The sequence below is a fragment of the Bufo bufo genome, chromosome 7 (genome assembly GCF_905171765.1).
Source record: "Bufo bufo chromosome 7, aBufBuf1.1, whole genome shotgun sequence".
Lineage (NCBI taxonomy): Eukaryota > Metazoa > Chordata > Amphibia > Anura > Bufonidae > Bufo > Bufo bufo.
Genome location: NC_053395.1, coordinates 28,078,423 through 28,100,951, shown reverse-complemented (window position 1 = coordinate 28,100,951; position 22,529 = coordinate 28,078,423). Strand labels below are relative to the sequence as shown.

At 41.2% G+C, this 22,529-nt stretch overlaps 1 protein-coding gene across 3 annotated transcripts in view; it reads left to right on the top strand.

Moving 5' to 3' along the window:
* The window catches only part of SRL (sarcalumenin), a 41,773-nt gene that overhangs the window by 5,055 nt on the left and 14,189 nt on the right, over positions 1-22,529 (top strand). For 2 of the 3 annotated variants that reach the window (XM_040441814.1, XM_040441812.1), the window contains exon 2: positions 19,892-21,577. In XM_040441814.1, coding sequence (XP_040297748.1) covers positions 19,892-21,577 — 1,686 coding nt within the window. The remainder of the gene's footprint in view (positions 1-19,891; positions 21,578-22,529) is intronic. The other variant, XM_040441815.1, reaches the window with a different exon arrangement.

The following is a 22,529-nucleotide window of genomic DNA, read 5'->3' as shown; positions in this document are numbered from 1 at the left end:
ATGTCCAGTGGTTGGGTCATGTTGGAGCTTGTAGTCATGTTGGGGGTTGTAGTGTTCTATGTATAGAGTATAGTATAATAGAATTACATGATGTTATGTCCAGTGGTTAGGTCATGTGGGGGGGTTGTAGTTAGAGATGAGCGAATTTCATATTTTGAAATTCGTTCACGCTTCCTTTGGTGGTAAAAGCAGAATTGCGTTATGGATTCCGTTACCACGGACCATAACGCAATTCTATGACGGAATGCATAACCTCTGAAGGCATTCCGTTATTCATTCCGTCACAATAGAAGTCTATGGGCTGCAAAACGGATCCCTCCCATTTCCGTTATGCAGGGGAGTCCTCTCCTGCATAACGGAAACTGGACGGATCCGTTATGCAGCCCATAGACTTCTATTGTGACGGAATGAATAACGGAATGCCTCTAAAGGCATTCCGTTATGCATACTGTCATAGAATTCTGCTTTTACCACCAAACGAACATGAAATTTACTAATCTCTAGTGGTAGTTTTCTATGTGTGGTCTATAATGTAATGACATGATGTTATGTCCAGTGGTTGGCTCATGTTAGAGGTTGTAGTCATATTGGGGGTTGTAGTTTTCTATGTGTGGTCTATAATGCAATGACATGATGTTATGTCCAGTGGTTGGCTCATGTTAGAGGCTGTAGTCATATTGGGGGTTGTAGTTTTCTATGTGTGGTCTATAATGTAATGACATGATGTTATGTCCAGTGGTTGGCTCATGTTAGAGGTTGTAGTCATATTGGGGGTTGTAGTTTTCTATGTGTGGTCTATAATGTAATGACATGATGTTCTGTCCAGTGGTTGGCTCATGTTAGAGGCTGTAGTCATATTGGGGGTTGTAGTTTTCTATGTGTGGTCTATAACGTAATGACATGATGTTATGCCCAGTGGTTGGCTCATGTTAGAGGTTGTAGTCATATTGGGGGTTGTAGTTTTCTATGTGTGGTCTATAACGTAATGACATGATGTTATGCCCAGTGGTTGGCTCATGTTGGAAGTAACAAAAACTACCACTCTGCCCATCCACTCCCTCCTCAGCAGCCACAGTCCTCGAGATCAGCTCTTGGGCAATCAATACGATCACATATGGTTCTGGAGAAGCTGTCTGTGGTCACAAAGTGACTATTACAGAACAATTTAGAGTTATGCCACATATAAAAATTCTGCGGTACATTCTTCAGAACTCTGACTCTCATTGGCTTATGAGACCACCATGTGTGCATCTAATTTACAATCCGACCGTGTGAAATATTTACGGAGTTAGAATTACAGAAAGTGTATAAAGTGTTTGGTGCCGACTGTCTCTACTGTTCAAGGGATTCCCTGTTGGGCCGTAAGAGCCATCACTGTCCAAATCATCTAGAGTGTCCTTAAGTCTGCCAAAAAAACATTAAGTGTATGGGGGAGGCAGAGACTTTAAATAGAAACCTTAAAGTGACATATACGCAGTTTACAAAATCTTACTCACTTACTCACTCAATCTTACTGCATTTTCTATGATTTTAAGGCGCTTACTGTATAGCTTACTGGGCATCTTCTTTCATTGCTTAAAGGAGTATTCCAGCTTTTTGATATTGATGATCTATGCTCTGGATAGGTCATCAATAACTGATCGGTGGTGGTCTGACACCTGGCATCAACTGCATGGTAGCTACATTATGCTTGCATGACCACTACACGATGGACGGAACCAGAAGCAGAAGGCTTCATGCACTGTTCAGGTTCCTGCGCTCAAAAACAGCTGAGCTGTGGGGGCGTTGGGTGTCCTACTCCCACCGATCTGATATTAATTACCTATCCAGTTAATAGGTTATCAGTATTCAGTATCAAAAAGCTGGAATACCCCTTAAAGGGGTTGTCCTGTGGATAGGAGATAAATGTCTGATTGCTGGGGGCTTTTCACCCATCATTAGAACAGGGGTCCCAACCTTTGCATGTAATAGTCGTACAAGCAGCCTGCTGCTCCATTTGTTGTTTATGAGGCTGTTGGAAACAGCCATGTGATCTTCCTGTGGGTAGGCAATAAGTGGTCTTTTGAAGGACAACCCCTTTAAATCTTTCTATGCCATATCCAAGGGATGCCCAACAAACCATAGTGACTTATAATGGGGTCTGTATGTAGCCTATTTGGCTAGGATGTTCATTTACCGTCATGGATTTCTTCAATATCTTTAAAGGGTTTTATTTTATTTTGACAAGTCATTTAGACCTGTCTAAAGATAACATTGATGATGGTCCATGAACCAGGGACCCCAATATCGGTTGGAACATATGGTCTATATGCTGTATTGAAGAGGAGGTAATGACACACAGTCGAGTCACATTATTATGTCCACCAGGTGATATCCAGAGTAACCGCCATGTGCAGCACGGACAGCAGCTAGACGGGCTGGGGGAGGGACTCAATAAGGTCCTGGTAGGTTGTCACAGGTATCTGGAGCCATGCTGACTGCAGTCTATCCCACAGCTGCTGGAGGGGGCGTGGGGAGGATCCATAGAGCAACCACAATGATCGAGGTGGTCCCACAGAGGCTCAATTGGGTTCAAGTCTGGGGAATTAGGGGGCCAGGGTAGTAATTAGAAGTCTTGGTCATGCTCTTCCAACCAATGTCAGACACTTCTAGCTGTGTGACAGACACGTTCCATTGTCTTGCCTTGCTGGAAGATCCCATCCACCCCAAGGAAGACAATCAGCATGCAAGCAAATCAGTTAAGAGTGCCATCCACATGGATGACTGGCCCAAAGCACACCAGGAAAACCTTCCCCAGACCATAACGTTGCACCACCAGCTTGTGTTCTTCCAGTAATGGTTGCAGAGTGTTTGTTCTCTGATGTTTCTCCCTTGACGCCAACGTCCATCCGTTCCATGAAGCAGAAAGTGTGACTCATCAGAGAAGACAACCCTCTACCAATCAGCGGAGGTTCAGTTCCGATACTGCCGTGAAAATTGAAGCCTTTTCTGCTGATGGAACTTTGTTAGCAGAGGTGCAGTACTGAACCCCACTGTTTTAGACACACATCTGGCAGTCCCCTGGTTCATTTTGGTGGTGAGCAGCTCCATGTAATTTGTCCGTCCGCCCTAGGGCACCTTCGTTGACCTCTCACATCAATGGCACGTGGTGCTCCACAGTGTCCACGTCGCTTAATCGCAATAGTGCCATTTGTCCACTCACCATACACTTTTATCACAGCAGCACGAGAACAGTTCGCAAACTGCAGCTTCAGGAATGCCACCACCCTTGGCCTGAAAGCCAATGCAACTCTGATAAATCACCCCTTTTACCCATGACAGCAATGAGGGATATGTGTGCAGAAGGCCTTTCTCACACATTGTATACCCACCAAGCCAGCTCACCACGCATGACTCCCTTCATGGGCTACGCACTGCCAATGTTGAAAGAAGGAAGTGGTCATAATAATGTGACTCGACCGCATAGTATCTAAGGGTTGACACTGTAGGACCACTTATGGCCTTTCCTAGTAGACTTGTTTGCAGAACCACCAGACGTAGAAACTAACAAGTAAAACCATTTTCATAGTAGCCGCATAGTAGACTTTGAGCGTTGAATGGCATTCCTAGGCTACCATGGCACCATTCTTTTGTGCCGGGTACTAAACATAGCAGTGATACGAAAGCAACATCTTGAGTCATTGTGAGTTTCTTGAACAGGTGTATCTTATACAGCCTCATATAAAATGGTCACCACTATGGCCACACATTAGTGCCAACTAGCTATGTGTATCTCCCTTTACATTCCAGGCAGCCCCACGGGGAATGCCATTAAACAACTATGACGAGCCAATGTAGGAGACCAACTGTACTCTTACGGTGGAACCATCTTTGATCCATCATATTCTTCATCTTTTGGATTGTGCTTTACCACTGTGAGATTATTATACTATACGCAAAAGATAATTTTTTTTTTTTTTACAGTCCAGGGTCATGTTATATACAATGTAACCCTCGTCATAACCCTCTGGGTAAAAGGAAAGGACAAAGAATGTTCCCAGTGTTGAAATGGATTCTGACAAAGCACAGGGGAAGCCTGCAATATTTCAATGGCTTCCCTCACGAATAGGCTTGACTATACCCTTGCTCGCCCTTGGGTAAATTTAGGATGCTATCCGTTCCCCCGGGCTCAGTGTGCGTAGCTAATGATTCTAGTCAGCATGCTAAGTATGGAAACACTGCCGTAACTGGACACCAACTGGCTCAGAACTGCCAGATCTCTATTCTCTGCGTCTATCGTCTCTTCTGCCTATACTGTCCCTGCATGGTAAACTTGTCTTTACCCCCCCCCCCCCCCCAATTGCCCTGTCAAGCTTGCCCGCAGCTGCTCGGTCCTTGCACTGTCACACAGCACATTTGCAGACGATCGCTCTATCCTTTTAAGGCTATATATTTCACTCTCAGCACTGACTCCGTCAGCTGGGAACCAACTGGAGCTTGTTCTGGAGATGTAAAGCTTTTCTGTGGACCACTGTTCTTAAAAGAAGGGACACTAAAGTCCACTATGTCGACATGTGTTATGCTTTTGCACCCTGTTAAAAGCAATTTTCAGCTGGAGCGAGATTGACTGCAGTGTTCTTCAAAGCAAAGAGTGACTGGACGGCTAGACAAATCCCTGCCCTCATGGTTTTATTGTCAAGTATCTGGAGTTCTGAGAACCTCCAGAAACATGGCCAAAGTAGACTATCTGGTCTCCATTGGGCAATATATAGCGAGTTGGGCAATATACAGTTAAATACAAACATAAAACTTGTCTCCAAGTTTATCTTCGCAGTGTCTTTCCTCATCTATAAAGCGGGGCGTACATTAGAGAAATGTTGGCCAAACCCACCAGCGTTGGTGGGACAAGCCAACCATCTAATGTGTATGGTGGTATCTTGACTTTCTCCTGATGGCAGATGTCAGGGGAAAAAAGGATAGGACGTCTTGGATGGCAGTGGCTTATTCCCCTCACCCTATTGAGAACACATGTACAATCAGCTGAGGCTAGCGTGCATATGTATTGAGTGTGTTGAGAGGAATAGCTGATGGCCCGAAGGAACCAAAAGCTACTAAGGTAGCTAGGCTTTCCTTCCTGAGCCAAAAGCTCAATTTTCTGCTCTAGCTCTGTATCAAAATACCTTGGCCAAGACGACATGGCATGTTGGCGACACCCTTGGCACCCATCACCCTAGACACCCCACTAGCTATATCCTTGTGTATGGCTACCTTTAGCCAGAGTAAACAGTGGCTACTCGTCATGGAGGACCTGGCTTATCCATGCAGCTTATTGTTTTCAATGAAAACAGTGTAATGCTATGCTTTGCCCAGCAGAAGTGCTGCAGGGGAATTGAGTACTTGCTGATGGTTTCCCCCTGACAATTTACAGCTGATCACTAAGGTCCCAGGAGCGGGACACCTTGTGATCAGACCCATCTAACAAAAATAGACTGTCCAAACCCAAGAACTCCTTTAAGGTCGTCATCATTGTTCTTGAATATGTGAATTATATATTATTTTACATGGGCATATACCACCATAACGGTTAGATATTGGAAACCTATTTTGACAGTCTAAGAACAGAGCTTATTCCTTGAAGATGCCTTCTCATATAGTCTCTGTAGGGCCTCATGGAGATCATAAGGACTGTACTGTAGACATGTGTAGGTACTAAAGAGTATAGAGCAGAGGTATACAACCTGTGACTCTCCAGCATGCTGGGAGTTGTAGTTTAAAAGTGACAGTAGTGTCATAATCAGCACATTTCATCCTCCCCACCACCAATATACTCCAACTGACTTTACATTTACAGCTTTACCAGTGAAATAGATTTCACATAGGGTTGATTAATGGTGGATATGAATGACCTGATCTCACATCTACTCATTACTACTACTGCAATTTGACCAGGGACAGTGGGGTTATGAGAGCCCCCTATCACATGGCACTGTTTTGGCAAGGCAGCCAAGAAGTGAGATTTCGTCATAGGGATGACATGACATATCTGGGATTTGGGTCAATGAAACCATTACATAACTCGTGATGAGTTAGAGAGAACTGGTTTAGTGATCTCGGTCGGATGGTTATTTTAAGCCTAAATGTTATATATTTAGTATCAGTTATTGCTATGTATATCTACCATAATGTGCGAATAGAACTAATGGGAATGTAGTCCTGGACTAATTATTCTGGAGCCTCGAGCATCAACGTTTCTAGGATCCTGAAGCTAGCTGTAGACATGGCATACATGTCAGGTAGTTTAATTCTCTGGAGGTACGAGGGGTGAGCAGTTGTCAGAAATATAAAATCCTGACTTTACTCTTCAAACATAGGAGGACCCTTCGCATACTTGTTCCATTAATTTCTGATTTCAGGCCTCTGTGTTCCATTGTTGTAGACCCCAAGCATCAGTGTTCCATTGTTCTGAACACAAGCATCAGTGTTTCATTGTTCTAGACCCAAGCATCAGTGTTTCATTGTTCTAGACCCAAGCATCAGTGTTTCATTGTTCTAGAACCAAACATTAGTGTTCCATTGTTGTAGACCCCAAGCATCAGCATTCCATTGTTCTGGACCCAAGCATCAGTGTTTCATTGTTCTAGACTTAAGCATCAGTGTTTCATTGTTCTAGACCCCAAGCATCAGCATTCCATTGTTCTGGACCCAAACATCAGTGTTTCATTGTTCTAGACCCCAAGCATCGGCATTCTATTGTTCTACACCCAAGCTTGAGTATTCCACTATTCTAGACTCAAGCATCAGTGTTTCATTGTTCTAGATCTGAAGCATCAGTGTTCCATTTTTTATAGCCCCCAAGCATTTCTTCCATTGTTCTAGACCAGAGATGGGCAAACTGCGGCTCTCCAGCTGTTGCAAAACTACAACTCCCAGGATGCAAAGACTGCTTACAGCTATCAGCCTACAGCAGGACATGGTGGGAATTGTAGTTTTACAACAGCTGGAGAGCCGCAGTTTGCTCATCCCTGTTCTAGACACAAAGAATCAGTGGTCCACTGTTCTAGAAGCCAAACATCAGTTTCTCATTGTTCTACACCCCAGGCACCAGTGTTTCATTGTTGTAGGACTCTCAGTATCAATGGCCCATTTAAGGGGTATCCCCATGACATATGGCATAAGTGTTTGATAGATGCTGGTCCCACATCTGGGAGACACACCTATAACCCAAACCTATCTTCAAAATAAAGGTGTACCGACTTCTGTCGCACCTGGTAAAGAACCTCCTGGCCCCTGGTTCAAGTGAAGAGTGAATGGAAAGGTGGCAGTGCATGTCCATTCACTTCTATGGGAGTTATGGCTGGCTTCCAGAGAAATGAATGGAGAGTGCTGCACACATCTTGTGGTACAGGCCAAATCTCCATTCACCAACCACCTAGATGCGGCAGCTATACTAGACAGGATGGAGGTTCTGGAGATAGGTTTGGGTCCCAGAGGTGGGATATGCCATACATATCTAAGATGTATATATTATCCTATCCTATTTGTGTCCGTGCGGCTTTCGTCTATGATATCATACACACACGCAGTGCCTGACGGGATTACACCGAGGGTGCAGGCGCGGGGGAATCTCCATTCTGAATATCAGCATCTGTTTTGATAACAGCAATTATGAAATGTGATACCAGGAATATCCCTTAGAAATGACAGGAGATCAGAGCCCTGCATTTCTTGGACTTGTTCAAGAAAGGGGATTCCCTTGTGTCTGGAGATGGTTCTTCTAATCTTCTACAGTTGGGTTGGTGAAACCCCGGTGGTGGCCATATCTTCATTACATCTTCAGAATAAACAGCCTGACTATTTGTTTATTTTGGTGTCTCATAGGGACTTTTGTATATCTTTATAAGTGCTACGTGTGTTGGACCAGACCACCAGAGTGCCAGGGATCCCGGTGGGCCCAGGGTCTCACAATAAAGGGCTCTAATACGACAGTGCTTTGTAGCTCCGGCTCAAGCGATGGAGACTATTACTTACCACTAGGGTCTATTCCAAAGCAATCCCAGTCCAATACTTAAAGGGGTTAACCACGATTACAAAAACATGGCTGCTTTCTTCCAAAAACAGCCCCCTGTCCATGAGATGTGTCTGTTACTGCAGCTCAGCTTCCCCAATGTCAAAAAAGGTGAGCTCTACGACCACATGCAACCCGTGAACAAGTGTGGCGATGTTTTTGGAAACAAGCAGCCATATTTTTTTTTTTCTGGACAAGCTCGTAAAGGGGTTGACCCATCTGGACATTTATAGCATATTGATAGTATAAATGTCTGATAGGTGCAGGTCCTACCTCTGGGACCTGCTCCTATCTTAGGAACGGGACCTGATATGAACAGATATGGGTCCCACTCCTGGGACCTGCTCCAATCTTAGGAACGGGACCTGATATGAATGGAGAACAAGCCATGCATTCACAGCTTTTTCCATCCACTGCTATGGGACTTCCAAAAAAGAAGGGCTGGCTATTTTTGAAAGTCCCATGGTCGTAAATGGAGAGGACGGTGCGCATGTGTGGCATGCTCTTCAATGACTTTGGGTGCCCCTTTTCGAGATACTGTAGGAGTGGGTCCCAGAGGTGGAAACCACACCTATGATACATTTTTAGCCTATCCTATCTATAGGTCATAAATGTCCAGTTGGGACAACCCCTTTAAATAATAAAGCCTATGCATACGCCATATGGGTGGTTGTGTAGCCGCACGTTTGTAATGGCATTTTTACCCCAAAATAAAACCCAAAGGGAGTTGCCCCAAAATGGGTGTTCCTGTGTGATTTTAATGCAGATAGTGCTTAAAATGTTCCACATTTATTGGTAAATATGCATATTTTAATCATGGTGATAAGGGTCTGTATATATTCTACAATACAATGATGTTTTTGTGGTATATACTGAGTAGCACCGCCCACTGGACTCCAAAGCATAGAAAGGGATTTCAATTGATAAAATTCTGTCATCAGACATGTTGCAAAAAAAATCTCACCTGAGACATGTGCTTTTGAGAGTTGACTATCATGGTCTTGGTCCCATCTAGGTGCTCTCATTCTGAGAAAAATTGAGGGAGGTGCTCCATCCCTGTACAGCGCATACGCATGCGCTGAAAAAGCTTTGGCGAGATTATGAGGACCAATAACGCTTATAATAAATATGACCAGACAGGGAGACACGTGACAGAATAATGCACATTTTTTAAAGAAGAAAACCAACTAAAGGGGTGGATTATCCTGGATATACTGCCAATTTAGCTGCACAGGGACCCAGGGGGCCCCTTCCCTGCTGTAGACCTCTGCACTTCTAACATGAAAGTGGGCTTGTTAGCAGTGCGACAGAGGCGCCCAGACATAACTTTTCTTGGGGCCCAAAAATGTCAAGTCAGACCCTGCCGCCAGGTGAATAGGGACCTACGGATACAAATGCCAACCATATTTACATAGCATGATGTGGACATAGCCTTATAATGTGGCTGAGCTGGAGTACCAGGCACATGCCCGAGTAGAGGAACCACTCTATAAGCAAAGAAGTGGATCCCTTTATTTTGCTGATCAGCGGGGGTCCCAAGGGTCAGAAAGCCCATCGATAAATCATTCATGGCCTAGCCTAAGTATTCAAAGGGAACCTGTTTTATTGAACATGACGTCAGCATGTTCTAGAGCAAGAGGAGCAGAGCAGATTGATATATAGTTTTGTGGGAAAAGGCTCAGTAGAACTTGTATTTTATTCCTATAAATCTCTGCTCTTTCTATGCGTAGGAGCCCAGTGGGCGTCCTACTCAGTGACGGACACGCATACAGAGAAGGCTGTCAGCCATTGGGTGACCCGCCCACTGGACCCCTAAGCTCAGAAAGAGCAGGGATCTATAGGAATATAGTAAACCCTATGGTTACCACAATGTTTCCTAGATAACTATAAGATATGAGAATAAATTCCGGTGGCTGTGGTCAGAAAACGAGTGGTCAAGTCGTAGCGCAGAGTAGAAGACCATCAGTAAAAATAACAACAATAACTATCAAGATTTTCCTAATGACAACCTGTTTATTATAAATAAAGTTGAGTGAAACAAGCTCTCCAGTTTATTCCCTGAGAGAGCAGAACTTGTTTCAATAAACTTTATTAACAATAAACGGACAATCCCTTTATGGAAGGCAATAGGAAACGTATTTGAATTTATCACCGTCTAGAGGAATGGAAATACAAATGACCCTCAGTGTTATTTTTGCCAATTGCATAACTGTTAAAGCGCCTCCGTAACCCACCCCAAATGTGCATTCAGATGGCGTCTGCAAAAAAAAAAATCACCTGACACTGACCAGGATGGCTAAGCATTTAAATGTACATGACCCCTTGTCATTTTTAGGTCTGTGTCACAGGAGTCACGTCAGCTACTGTACATAATTGTGCAAGCTGTCAAAGATATTAGCAGGATATGCAGCGTCCCTTTGTAGGCTCCATCAGGACGGCCGTCTCACAAGGGCAATTTGTTGGGAAGAGCTGGGACAATTATATCCATCTGCCGGTTGCCCTTTTCCCACCAGTTGGCTGAGTATGTGAGATATGTCACTTACGCTGCGTCAGCTCCAACCTAAGAGACATACTTTTCCCACAACCCTCTTGGGCCTGAAAGCCAAGTATCAATGACACATGAGGGATCCTAGTGGTGGCTGAGAGATTTACTGACCATATCATCTGGATTATCTCACCGGGCTCCTGTGTGCCTTACTAGCAGTACAGTTAAACCCTTTTTAGGGTCCATTCACACGTCCGCAAAATGGGTCCGCCTCCGTTACGCAATTTTGCGGAACAGGTGCGGACCCATTCATTTTCAGTGGGGTCCGGAATGTGCTGTCCGCATTTGCAGATCCGCACTTCCGGATCCGCAATTCTGTTCCGAAAAAAAAAAAAAATAGAACATGTCCTATTCTTGTCCTCAATTGCGGACAAGAAAAGGCATTTTCTATGAGAGTGCCGGCGATGTGCGGTCTGCGAAATGCAGAACGCACATTGCCGGTGTCCGTGTTTTGCGGATCCGCAAAACACATACGGACGTGTGAATGGACCCTTAAAGGGGTTGTTCAGTGATTCATGTCATGATATATTACTTGACAATCAAAGCTAGAACCAGCCCTGTACCTCCCATTCATTGCTCCAATTGCTCTGCTAGATTTGGGAGCTCACGAGTCCTTTCTCAGGGGGACTGTACTTTCTGCTGCAACTCTCTCCCTATCACAGCTCAGAAAGTGTGTCCTTTCTGCTGCAACTCTCTCCCTATCACAGCTCAGAAAGTGTGTCCTTTCTGCTGCAACTCTCTCCTTATCACAGCTCAGAAAGTGTGTCCTTTCTGCTGCAACTCTCTCCCTATCACAGCTCAGAAAGTGTGTCCTTTCTGCTGCAACTCTCTCCCTATCACAGCTCAGAAAGTGTGTCCTTTCTGCTGCAACTCTCTCCTTATCACAGCTCAGAAAGTGTGTCCTTTCTGCTGCAACTCTCTCCCTATCACAGCTCAGAAAGTGTGTCCTTTCTGCTGCAACTCTCTCCTTATCACAGCTCAGAAAGTGTGTCCTTTCTGCTGCAACTCTCTCCCTATCACAGCTCAGAAAGTGTGTCCTTTCTGCTGCAACTCTCTCCTTATCACAGCTCAGAAAGTGTGTCCTTTCTGCTGCAACTCTCTCCCTATCACAGCTCAGAAAGTGTGTCCTTTCTGCTGCAACTCTCTCCTTATCACAGCTCAGAAAGTGTGTCCTTTCTGCTGCAACTCTCTCCCTATCACAGCTCAGAAAGTGTGTCCTTTCTGCTGCAACTCTCTCCTTATCACAGCTCAGAAAGTGTGTCCTTTCTGCTGCAAATCTCTCCTTATCACAGCTCAGAAAGTGTGTCCTTTCTGCTGCAACTCTCTCCCTATCACAGCTCAGAAAGTGTGTCCTTTCTGCTGCAACTCTTTCCTTATCACAGCTCAGAAAGTGTGTCCTTTCTGCTACAACTTGCTCCCTGTAACTGTCACAGCTTCTAAATGAAGATTGGCTGGTGGCAGCTGATGGAATTGAGCATGTGCGTCCACCTCAGCCAGGTGGACAGAGAAATAAGGAAAATAACAAATGGCAGATGGCGCTATACAGATAGATTGTATTGAATAACTCAGTGGCTATACTAAGTTTTAATTACATGAATTTGCAAAAGTGTTCAGACCCAGGTGCTGGTTTGAAAAATGTAGAATATTTTTTTGTGGGACAACGCTTACGCTTAGTAGATTGTAGACCGGTCTTGTCTTAGGATCTCCTTAAACACTGGCTACAGAGGTTTGGTACTGTCCAATCCCTCAAGTATCTGAGAGTCCATACCAGTGGACATCGACATTAGCGAAAATTCTGCTTCTTAATTCTGGATCTTACACTATAGACATTTTCTTCTTGTATTAATAGTCGCCCATATTCACACATATTGGTTTGTCCACCATGACTGGCAAATGCAAGATCAAACAACACATCCAACCTGACCATTTTCCATTATCCTGTTTCACCATTAGTGATGATGATGATGATGTTCCTGTGAACTTTCCACCTGGCAGCAATGAGCCATACTGAAAAGGGTCCGCAGCACTGATTCAGCCACTGTGGCCCCTTCACTCTCAGGATCCTAAAGTGATAGTACAGGTGAAACTCGAAAAATTAGAATATCGTGCAAAGTTCATTTATTTCAGTAATGCAACTTAAAAGGTGAAACTAACACATGAGACTCATTACAGGCAAAGCGAGATATCTCAAGCCTTTATTTGATATAATTTGGATGATTATGGCTTACAGCTTATGAAACCCCAATGTCTCAATTTTGAGGTCCCCTTTGCTCAGGGGGTATGGATTAATTAGCTGACTAGAGTCTGACACTTTGAGCTTAGAATATTGAACCTTTTCACAAAATTCGAATTTTAAGCTGCATTACTGCAATTCCTTTTAGTTTGCATTACTGAAATAAATGGACTTTTGCACGATATTCAAATTTTTCGAGTTTCACCTGTAAATCCTAGGGATATGCCATCAGCTTTTGAGATAGCCACTAAATGTAATGAAAGAAAGAAATAGACAGATAGATAGAGAAAGAAAGAAAGAAAGAAAGAAAGAAAGAAAGAGATAGATAGTATGATCAAGAAAGAAAGAATGTGAAAAGAAAGAGAAAAAAATAATGAAAGAAATAGACAGATAGATAGTATTAGGGCACTTTTACACTAGCGTTTTTCTTTTACGGCGCTGAGTTCCGTCCTAGGGGCTGAAATCCGGAAAATAACTGATCAGTTTTATCCCCATGCATTCTGAATGGAGAGCAATCTGTTCAGGATGCATCAGGATGTCTTCAGTTCAGTCTTTTTGACTGATCAGGCTTTTCAGAAAACGGTAGCATGTTGTATTTTTACCTCCGGCCAAAAATCCTGAACACTTTGACTGAACGCCGGATCCGGCTTTTGCATGTTAAACCCGAAAAATGTGAAAAAAAAGTTAAAGTCCGTAAATGGCGGATCCGTTTTTTCCAATGCATTTTTTCATTGTGATCAAAATCCTGATCAGGATTCAAATGTAATCCGTTTTCACACGTTTTTCCGCATCCGACGGGCAGTTCCGGTGTCGGAATTGAACGCCGGATTCAAACAACGCTAGTGTCAAAGTAGAGAAAGAAAGAAAGAAAGAAAGAAAGAAAGAAAGAAAGAAAGAAAGAAAAAATATGAGAACGATAGACAGATAGATAGATAGATAGATAGATAATAGATAGATAGATGATAGATAGATAGATAGATAGATGATAGATAGATGATAGATAGATAGATAGATAGATAGATAGATAGATATGAGATAGATAGAAGATAGATAGATAGATAGATAGTAGATTAATAGATAGATATGAGATAGATAGAAGATAGATAGATAGATAGATAATAGATAGATAGATGATAGATAGATAGATAATAGATAGATAGATAATAGATAGATATGAGATAGATAGATAGAAGATAGATAGATAGATAGATGATAGATAATAGATAGATAGATAGAGATGAGATAGATAGATAGAGATGAGATAGATAGATAGATAGATAGATAGATAGATAGATAGATAGATGATAAATAGATAGATAGATAATAGATAGATAATAGATAGATAGATAATAGATAGATAGATAGATAGATAGATAGATAGATAGATAGATAGATAGATAGATAATAGATAGATAGATAGATATGAGATAGATAGATAGATAGATAGATGATAGATAATAGATAGATATGAGATAGATAGAAGATAGATCATAGATAGATAGATAGATAGATAGATGATAGGTAATAGATAGATAGATAATAGATAGATGATAGATAATAGATAGATAATAGATAGATGATAGATATGAGATAGATAGATAGAGAGATAATATATAGATGATAGATAATAGATAGATAGATAATAGATAGATGATAGATAGGAGATAGATAGATAGATAGATAATAGATAATAGATAGATATGAGATAGATAGATAGATAATAGATAGATAGATAGATCGATAGATAATAGATAGATATGAGATAGATAGAAGATAGATAGATAGATGATAGGTAATAGATAGATATGAGATAGATAGAAGATATATAGATAGATAATAGATAGATAGATGATAGATAGATAGATAGATAATAGATAGATATGAGATAGATAGAAGATAGATAGATAGATGATAGATAATAGATAGATAGATAGAGATGAGATAGATAGATAGATAGATAGAGATGAGATAGATATAGATAGATAGATGATAAATAGATAGATAATAGATAGATGATAGATAATAGATAGATGATAGATAATAGATAGATGATAGATAATAGATAGATAATAGATAGATGATAGATAGGAGATAGATAGATAGATAGATAATAGATAGATATGAGATAGATAGATAGATAGATAGATAGATAATAGATAGATAATAGATAGAGAGATAATAGATAGATAGATAATAGATAGATAGATAATAGATAGATAGATAGATAGAGAGATAATAGATAGATAGATAATAGATAGATAATAGATAGATAGATAATAGATAGATAGATAGATAGATAGATAGATAGAGAGATAATAGATAGATAGATAATAGATAGATAGATATGAGATAGATAGATGATAGATAGATAATAGATAGATAGATAGATGATATGAAAATAGAAGAGAAAGAAAATATATAGAAGCATTGTGACATCAGATGATACAGACAAGAGGTCAGGATCTCATCTGATATAGCTGCGTAGATTAATCTCACTGCTGTCCCCTCGGAAATTCCTGGCACCTCACACATTGCACAGGGGGCAGACTCTCCACAACGTAGCACATTTCAGATGTATTTTTACCTCAGTAAAGGGCAGATACTTCTTCGCCGGACTCTCGGTGCTGTGGTCTAACTATAGTGAATGGGGGCAGTTAATGGCTTTTGCAAGAATAAGATATGGGAATACAGTAAAATCTGCAAGTATATCAAAATAACCATAGATGTCACCTATATCTCCCCCACAAGTCTCCCTGCCGGCCCACCACACATGGGCCCTGTATTCAGCAATGGGGCCAACAAGCAGGCCATTGATCAGGTTCAGCCTCTGTCCACAGAAGGCGGCCATTATTTCCATTCTCCATAAGGGCTCATGCACGCGAACGTATTTTCTTTCCGTGTCCGTTCCGTTTTTTTTGTGGACGTGTTACTCCATGTGAATTCCATTTCCATATGTCTGTATTTCGGTTCTGCAAAAAAATAGAACATGTCCTATTATTATCCACATTACAGACAAGGATATGACTGTTCTATTACGGGCCAGCTGTTCCGTTCCACAAAATACAGAATGCACATGGACGTCCTCTGTATTTTTTGCGGATCCGTTTTTACAGACCACAAAATACATACGGTCGTGTGCATGAGCCCAAATGTGTATGACTCGTAGACCAATAATATCATTGGCATGATTTATGATAGAGGAAAATGAGCTCATAATACAAATCCTTCACTGACATAATATGCACTTCAGTCTTTGTTCCTGTGTATTTTGGTCGCTTCTTGAATTTGTATACCGGCCTGAATGAATAATGTTGGCATCTATCTATCTATCTATCTATCTATCTATCTATCTATCTATCTATCTATCTATCTATCTATCTTGTATCTATCTATCTATCTATCTATCTATCTATCATTTATCTATCTTGTATCTATCTATCTATCTATCTATTATCTATCTATCTATCTATCTATCTTGTATTTATCTATTATCTATCTATCTATTATCTACAGTATCTATCATCTATCTATCTATCTATCTATCTATCTATCTATCTATCTATCAATCATCTATCTATCTATTATCTATCCATCTATCTTGTATCTGTCTATCTATCTATCTATCTATCTATCATCTATCGATTTTGTATCTATCTATCAATTATCTATCTTGTATCTATCTATCAATTATCTACAAACCGGATTCCAAAAAAGTTGGGACACTAAACAAATTGTGAATAAAAACTGAATGCAATGATGTGGAGATGGCAAATGTCAATATTTTATTTGTAATAGAACGTAGATGACAGATCAAACGTTTAATCCGAGTAAATGTATCATTTTAAAGGAAAAATACGTTGATTCCAATTTTCACGGTGTCAACAAATCCCAAAAAAGTTGGGACAAGTAGCAATAAGAGGATGGAAAGAGTAAATTTGATCATAACGAAGAGCTGGAAGACCAATTAACACTAATTAGGTCAATTGGCAACATGATTGGGTATAAAAAGAGCTTCTCAGAGTGGCCGTGTCTCTCAGAAGACAAGATGGGTAGAGGATCACCAATTCCCACAATGTTGCGCAGAAAGATAGTGGAGCAATATCAGAAAGGTGTTACCCAGCGAAAAAAATTGCAAAGACTTTGCATCTATCATCATCAACTGTGCATAACATCATCCGAAGATTCAGAGAATCTGGAACAATCTCTGTGCGTAAGGGTCAAGGCCGTAAAACCATACTGGATGCCCGTGATCTCCGGGCCCTTAAACGACACTGCACCACAAACAGGAATGCTACTGTAAAGGAAATCACAGAATGGGCTCAGGAATACTTCCAGAAACCATTGTCAGTGAACACAATCCACCGTGCCATCCGCCGTTGCCAGCTGAAGCTCTACAGTGCAAAGAAGAAGCCATTTCTAAGCAAGATCCACAAGCTCAGGCGTTTTCACTGGGCCAGGGATCATTTAAAATGGAGTGTGGCAAAATGGAAGACTGTTCTGTGGTCAGACGAGTCACGATTCGAAGTTCTTTTTGGAAATCTGGGACGCCATGTCATCCGGACCAAAGAGGACAAGGACAACCCAAGTTGTTATCAACGCTCAGTTCAGAAGCCTGCATCTCTGATGGTATGGGGTGACATGAGTGCGTGTGGCATGGGCAGCTTGCATGTCTGGAAAGGCACCATCAATGCAGAAAAATATATTCAGGTTCTAGAACAACATATGCTCCCATCCAGACGTCATCTCTTTCAGGGAAGACCCTGCATTTTTCAACAAGATAATGCCAGACCACATTCTGCATCAATCACAAAATCATGGCTGCGTAGGAGAAGGATCCGGGTACTGAAATGGCCAGTCTGCAGTCCAGATCTTTCACCTATAGAGAACATTTGGCGCATCATAAAGAGGAAGGTGCAACAAAGAAGGCCCAAGACGATTGAACAGTTAGAGGCCTGGATTAGACAAGAATGGGAGAGCATTCCTATTTCTAAACTTGAGAAACTGGTCTCCTCGGTCCCCAGACGTCTGTTGAGTGTTGTAAGAAGAAGGGGAGATGCCACACAGTGGTGAAAATGGCCTTGTCCCAACTTTTTGGGGATTTGTTGACACCATGAAATTCTGATTCAACATATTTTTCCCTTAAAATGGTACATTTTCTCAGTTTAAACTTTTGTTCCGTGATTTATGTTCTATTCTGAATAAAATATTAGAAGTTGGCACCTCCACATCATTGCATTCAGTTTTTATTCACGATTTGTATAGTGTCCCAACTTTTTTGGAATCCGGTTTGTATCTATCTATCTATCTATCTCATATCTATCTATCTATCTATCATCTATCTATCTATCTATCTATCTATCTATCATCTATCTATCTTGTATCTATCTATCTATCTATCTATCTATCAATCATCTATCTTGTATCTATCTATCTAATATCTATTTTCCTATTTATCTTCCTCATATCTATCTATAGTATCTATCCATCTACCTATCTATTTAATCTGTGCTTAGGAAGCCATTGGGCAGTCTTGGGGCTGTATTACACCAACAGATTATCTGACCAATTTCTGTCCAATTATTCAAGTCAAGAAAACAATCCATAGCCTTAGCATTCCCATAAAAACTTATTTTATTCACACAATCTTAAAAATACCAAACACAAATAATATAATAAGGTGTAAATCCAGGTTCCTACCCTCGGATGTCCGGCAAGGTTCTATTAATTATAAATAGTTATCAAAGATCTATTGTATTAGTGGCCAAAATCTGCTACATACTGATTATGTCACTAGGCTGAAACAAAAATGACGATGCCTAATCACACAACTGTCTAACTATATGAAAGCCATAGAAATGTAGTATAACTATGCATATAATCTAGTAATCTATAATTAATCAGCCTTAGTAGTAATTAATCCATATGCACTGTAGCACGATTACACTTGCCTACTATGACACTGCACGATGCACACCAGTGGGATGCCCGGGTTCCTCTACCTGCGTTTCGCGTGAGCTTCGTTAGGAGGTGACGTAGGATAAAGGTAAGGATATTGATAAAGGGACCGTCCTCCAATAAGGAGGTGTGCATATCTCACGTGAGCGATGATGGAGTTACGTCGGACCTTCCGTCCTCCGCCCGCCACCGTGTGCCCAGAGGCTTTCCAATCAGACCAATAGTTGGTGTGTATAACAAAAGATCTGTGTGTGTAAACATCCATCTGACCAGTGATTGGTCAGTAAATCTTTTAGATAATCTGTTGGTGTAATGCAGGCCTTATTCTGTGATAGATAACCCTCTGTTTATGACTGTGCGCACACAGAGATACCTGTCAGTCACTCACAGGACCGCCCACTGGACTCCTAAGCACAGAATGAGCAGGGATCAATGAAATACAACTTAGGCCTCATGCACATGACCGTTGTGTGTTTTGCGGTCCGCAAATTGCGGATCCGCAAAACACGGATGGCGTCCGCGTGCGTTCCGCAATTTGCGGAACGGCGCAGACAGCCAATAATATAACTGCTTATTTTGGTCCGCAAAACGGAAAAAAAATAGAACAGGTTATTTTTTTTTTTTTGCGGACCACGGAACGGAGCAACGGATGCGGACAGCACACGGAGTGCTGTCTGCATCTTTTGCGGCCCCATTGAAGTGAAAGGGTCCGCATCCAAGCCGCAAATACTGCGGCTCGGATGCGGACCAAAACAACGGTCGTTGTACAGCATTTATTCTCATAAAACTCTATATATCAATCTGCTCAGCTTATTCTGATCTGGAGCATGCAGCCTACAAATCAGACCGCTAATCTAATCTACAATCGTTTTATGTTGCAGAGATGTATTATTAGAGGCAGTTAAATACTCAGTTGGCAGCAAAGTGATTTTGTACAATTTACCAATATATAAAATTCTGTAAATCCAAAAAATTAAGCTGACAAGAAACTGCCAATCTGACTAAAGAATACGCTTAACTTCTTACACACCACTTTCCAGCTATTATAAATGTATTGCTGTGCACCCTCTGAACCCAGTGGTCCGATGACACTGACTAATCGTCTTCTGTTTAGAATGTCAAGTCCCTGAGGATGTTGGACCTTTTGCTGATGGACAGACAGGTGTGGTGGACACCAGCTTGGATGACAAGTCTCTTCACGCTGATCAGATTCTTACAGAGAACAGTCTGGTATTGTCCTATACTGAAGGCCTTGAGCCAGAAACACATGAGATAAAGCAACAGGATTGTGGACCAGCGACTAGGGAGAGGCAAGAAAAACAAAATATAACTCCAGGTGCATCTCTCTGTGATCCTGTTAATATTGAAGATGATGCAGGAAAGGAACCCGAAAATGAACGAGGCCAAGATGTGACCATAGATAAAGAACCTGAAGAAGTCCTAAGTGAAGGCTTCAGTGAAGAAGTCATTACAGAAACAGATGTAGTTGTGGAGAATTTAAAGTCAGAGAACCTTCCTGGAAAATCGGGAGATAACAAACCAATTGAAACTGAAGCAGAGTCATTACTGGATGTCAAGGAACAGAGTGAAGGAAAATCAGAAGGTGATGTAACTGAAGTCAGGTTACCAATTGCAGAAGAAGAAGATACAGCAAATTTAGATACAGAGGAAGAGCAAGAAGAATTAGATGAGGAAACTGATACAGGTGGAGAAGAACCATCAGAAGAACAGCCAGAAGAATCTGAAGAGATAGCAGTAGATGCTGAGAATGATACAAATGGAAGTGAAGCTTCTGAAGAAAAGCATGAAGAGTCCGAAAACCCAGATGTTAAGACTGACAGAAATGGAGGTGATTCTTCTGAAGAAGAACAAGAAGAATCTGAAGAGCCAGAGGTAGATGCTGAGATTGATACCAATGGAGGTGATTCTTCTGAAGAAGAACAGGAAGAATCTGAAGAGACAGAGGTAGATGCTGAGATTGATACCAATGGAGGTGATTCTTCTGAAGAAGAACAGGAAGAATCTGAAGAGACAGAGGTAGATGCTGAGATTGATACCAATGGAGATGATTCTTCTGAAGAAGAACAGGAAGAATCATCTGAAGAGACAGAGGTAGATGCTGAGATTGATACCAATGGAGGTGATTCTTCTGAAGAAGAACAGGAAGAATCTGAAGAGACAGAGGTAGATGCTGAGATTGATACCAATGGAGGTGATTCTTCTGAAGAAGAACAAGAAGAGACTGAAGAACCAGAACCTGATGCTGAGGCTGATACAGATGTTGGTGAGTCTTCTGAAGAAGTGGAGGAAGAGTCCAAAGAACCAGAGTTAGATGCAGAAGACCAAGAAGGGGCAGAGGAACCAGTGTTAGATACTAATACAAATGGGCAAGAGTCTCCAGAAGAAGAAAGAAAAACTGAAGGAATAGAGTTAGATATAAATGAGGGACAACCCTCAGAAGAAAGGGAGGAAGATACACATGTTGATGAACATAATGAGAATATATCAGAAGAGACAGAAGAAAAAGTTTCAGACATAGAAGGTAGCATAAAAGAAGTGACTCTGGAAGAACAGGTAGAGAAACCAGGGAATACAGAAACAAAGAGTGCAGAAGAATTGAAAGATTCTTCTGAGAAAGTTGGCAACTCACCGTTAAAACCAATTAGTGAGGATCAGGTATCTGCTGGAAGAGAGATCGATGAAGAGAAAATGCTTCTGGCCAAACAAAGAGTGAAGTCATCTTCTCCTTCTAAACAATCCCAGAGACAAGCTCCTAAGTCAAGATCAAGGAGACTAAAAGGTAGACATTACGATAATCTTAATGGACCTTCACAAGCAAATTGTACTGCAGAATCATATGGCTCTTCATAGCTTTAACTTTTAGATATCTAATTAAATTTGACTATTACAGTTTTTAATATATCTCATATAGCATACGACTTTATCTTACACAGCTGTAAAAATATATAAATATATTATTCCCCAGGACAACACTTCCTGACTCTGAAAGCTTAGTGTTATCATAGGGACAATTGACCTTCTAGTAACCAATCAGATCTATTTTACCTATTTTGTCTAGAAAAATGCTTACCATTAGCTCTAGTGTTTCTAAGTTTACATGCGTTGTATAAAAATGTTGTAATAAAAAGAATAAAAAATAAAAAAGATAATACTAAGCTACCAGAGCAAGAGGAAGGAGGTATTCATCTCAAGGAACGACTCTTGTAGGACAACCTTTGACAATTCAACAAAATTAAAAAAATTAAATAAATGTTTTACATTTCTAAATCTAATTCTTCTGTTTTGAGGTTAGCTAGAAAAAAAGAAGTATTTTTTTTAGAATCTCTAGCAGCTCTGGGCGCATGCACATCATAGCGTATGCACAGTGAACGTGGTGCACCATCCTCAGCTTCCTCCAATGCCACAGGAGATAAGCACCAGACTGAATTCCAGGAAATTATAACGTCCTTTTTTCTAATTAGTAACAAAATGGCCAAGTTTCACAGGGGACATGTTTAGAAGGCTGAACCGGCATGCTCATGGTTTTGACGCCCCAGAGCTAGCAATAGTTTCCTTTTTATTAAGGAATTTGAGAATATATGATGTATATAGTACATGGATTCCTCGTTGTACTTGAGTTACCTTGGACCCACCAGAGGACTCACTCTACAGACCAGTGCGTCATAATTATATGTGAACCACACCCAAAGTAAGGGCTAGTTTTTTGTTGATCTCATGGACTTATGTGACAC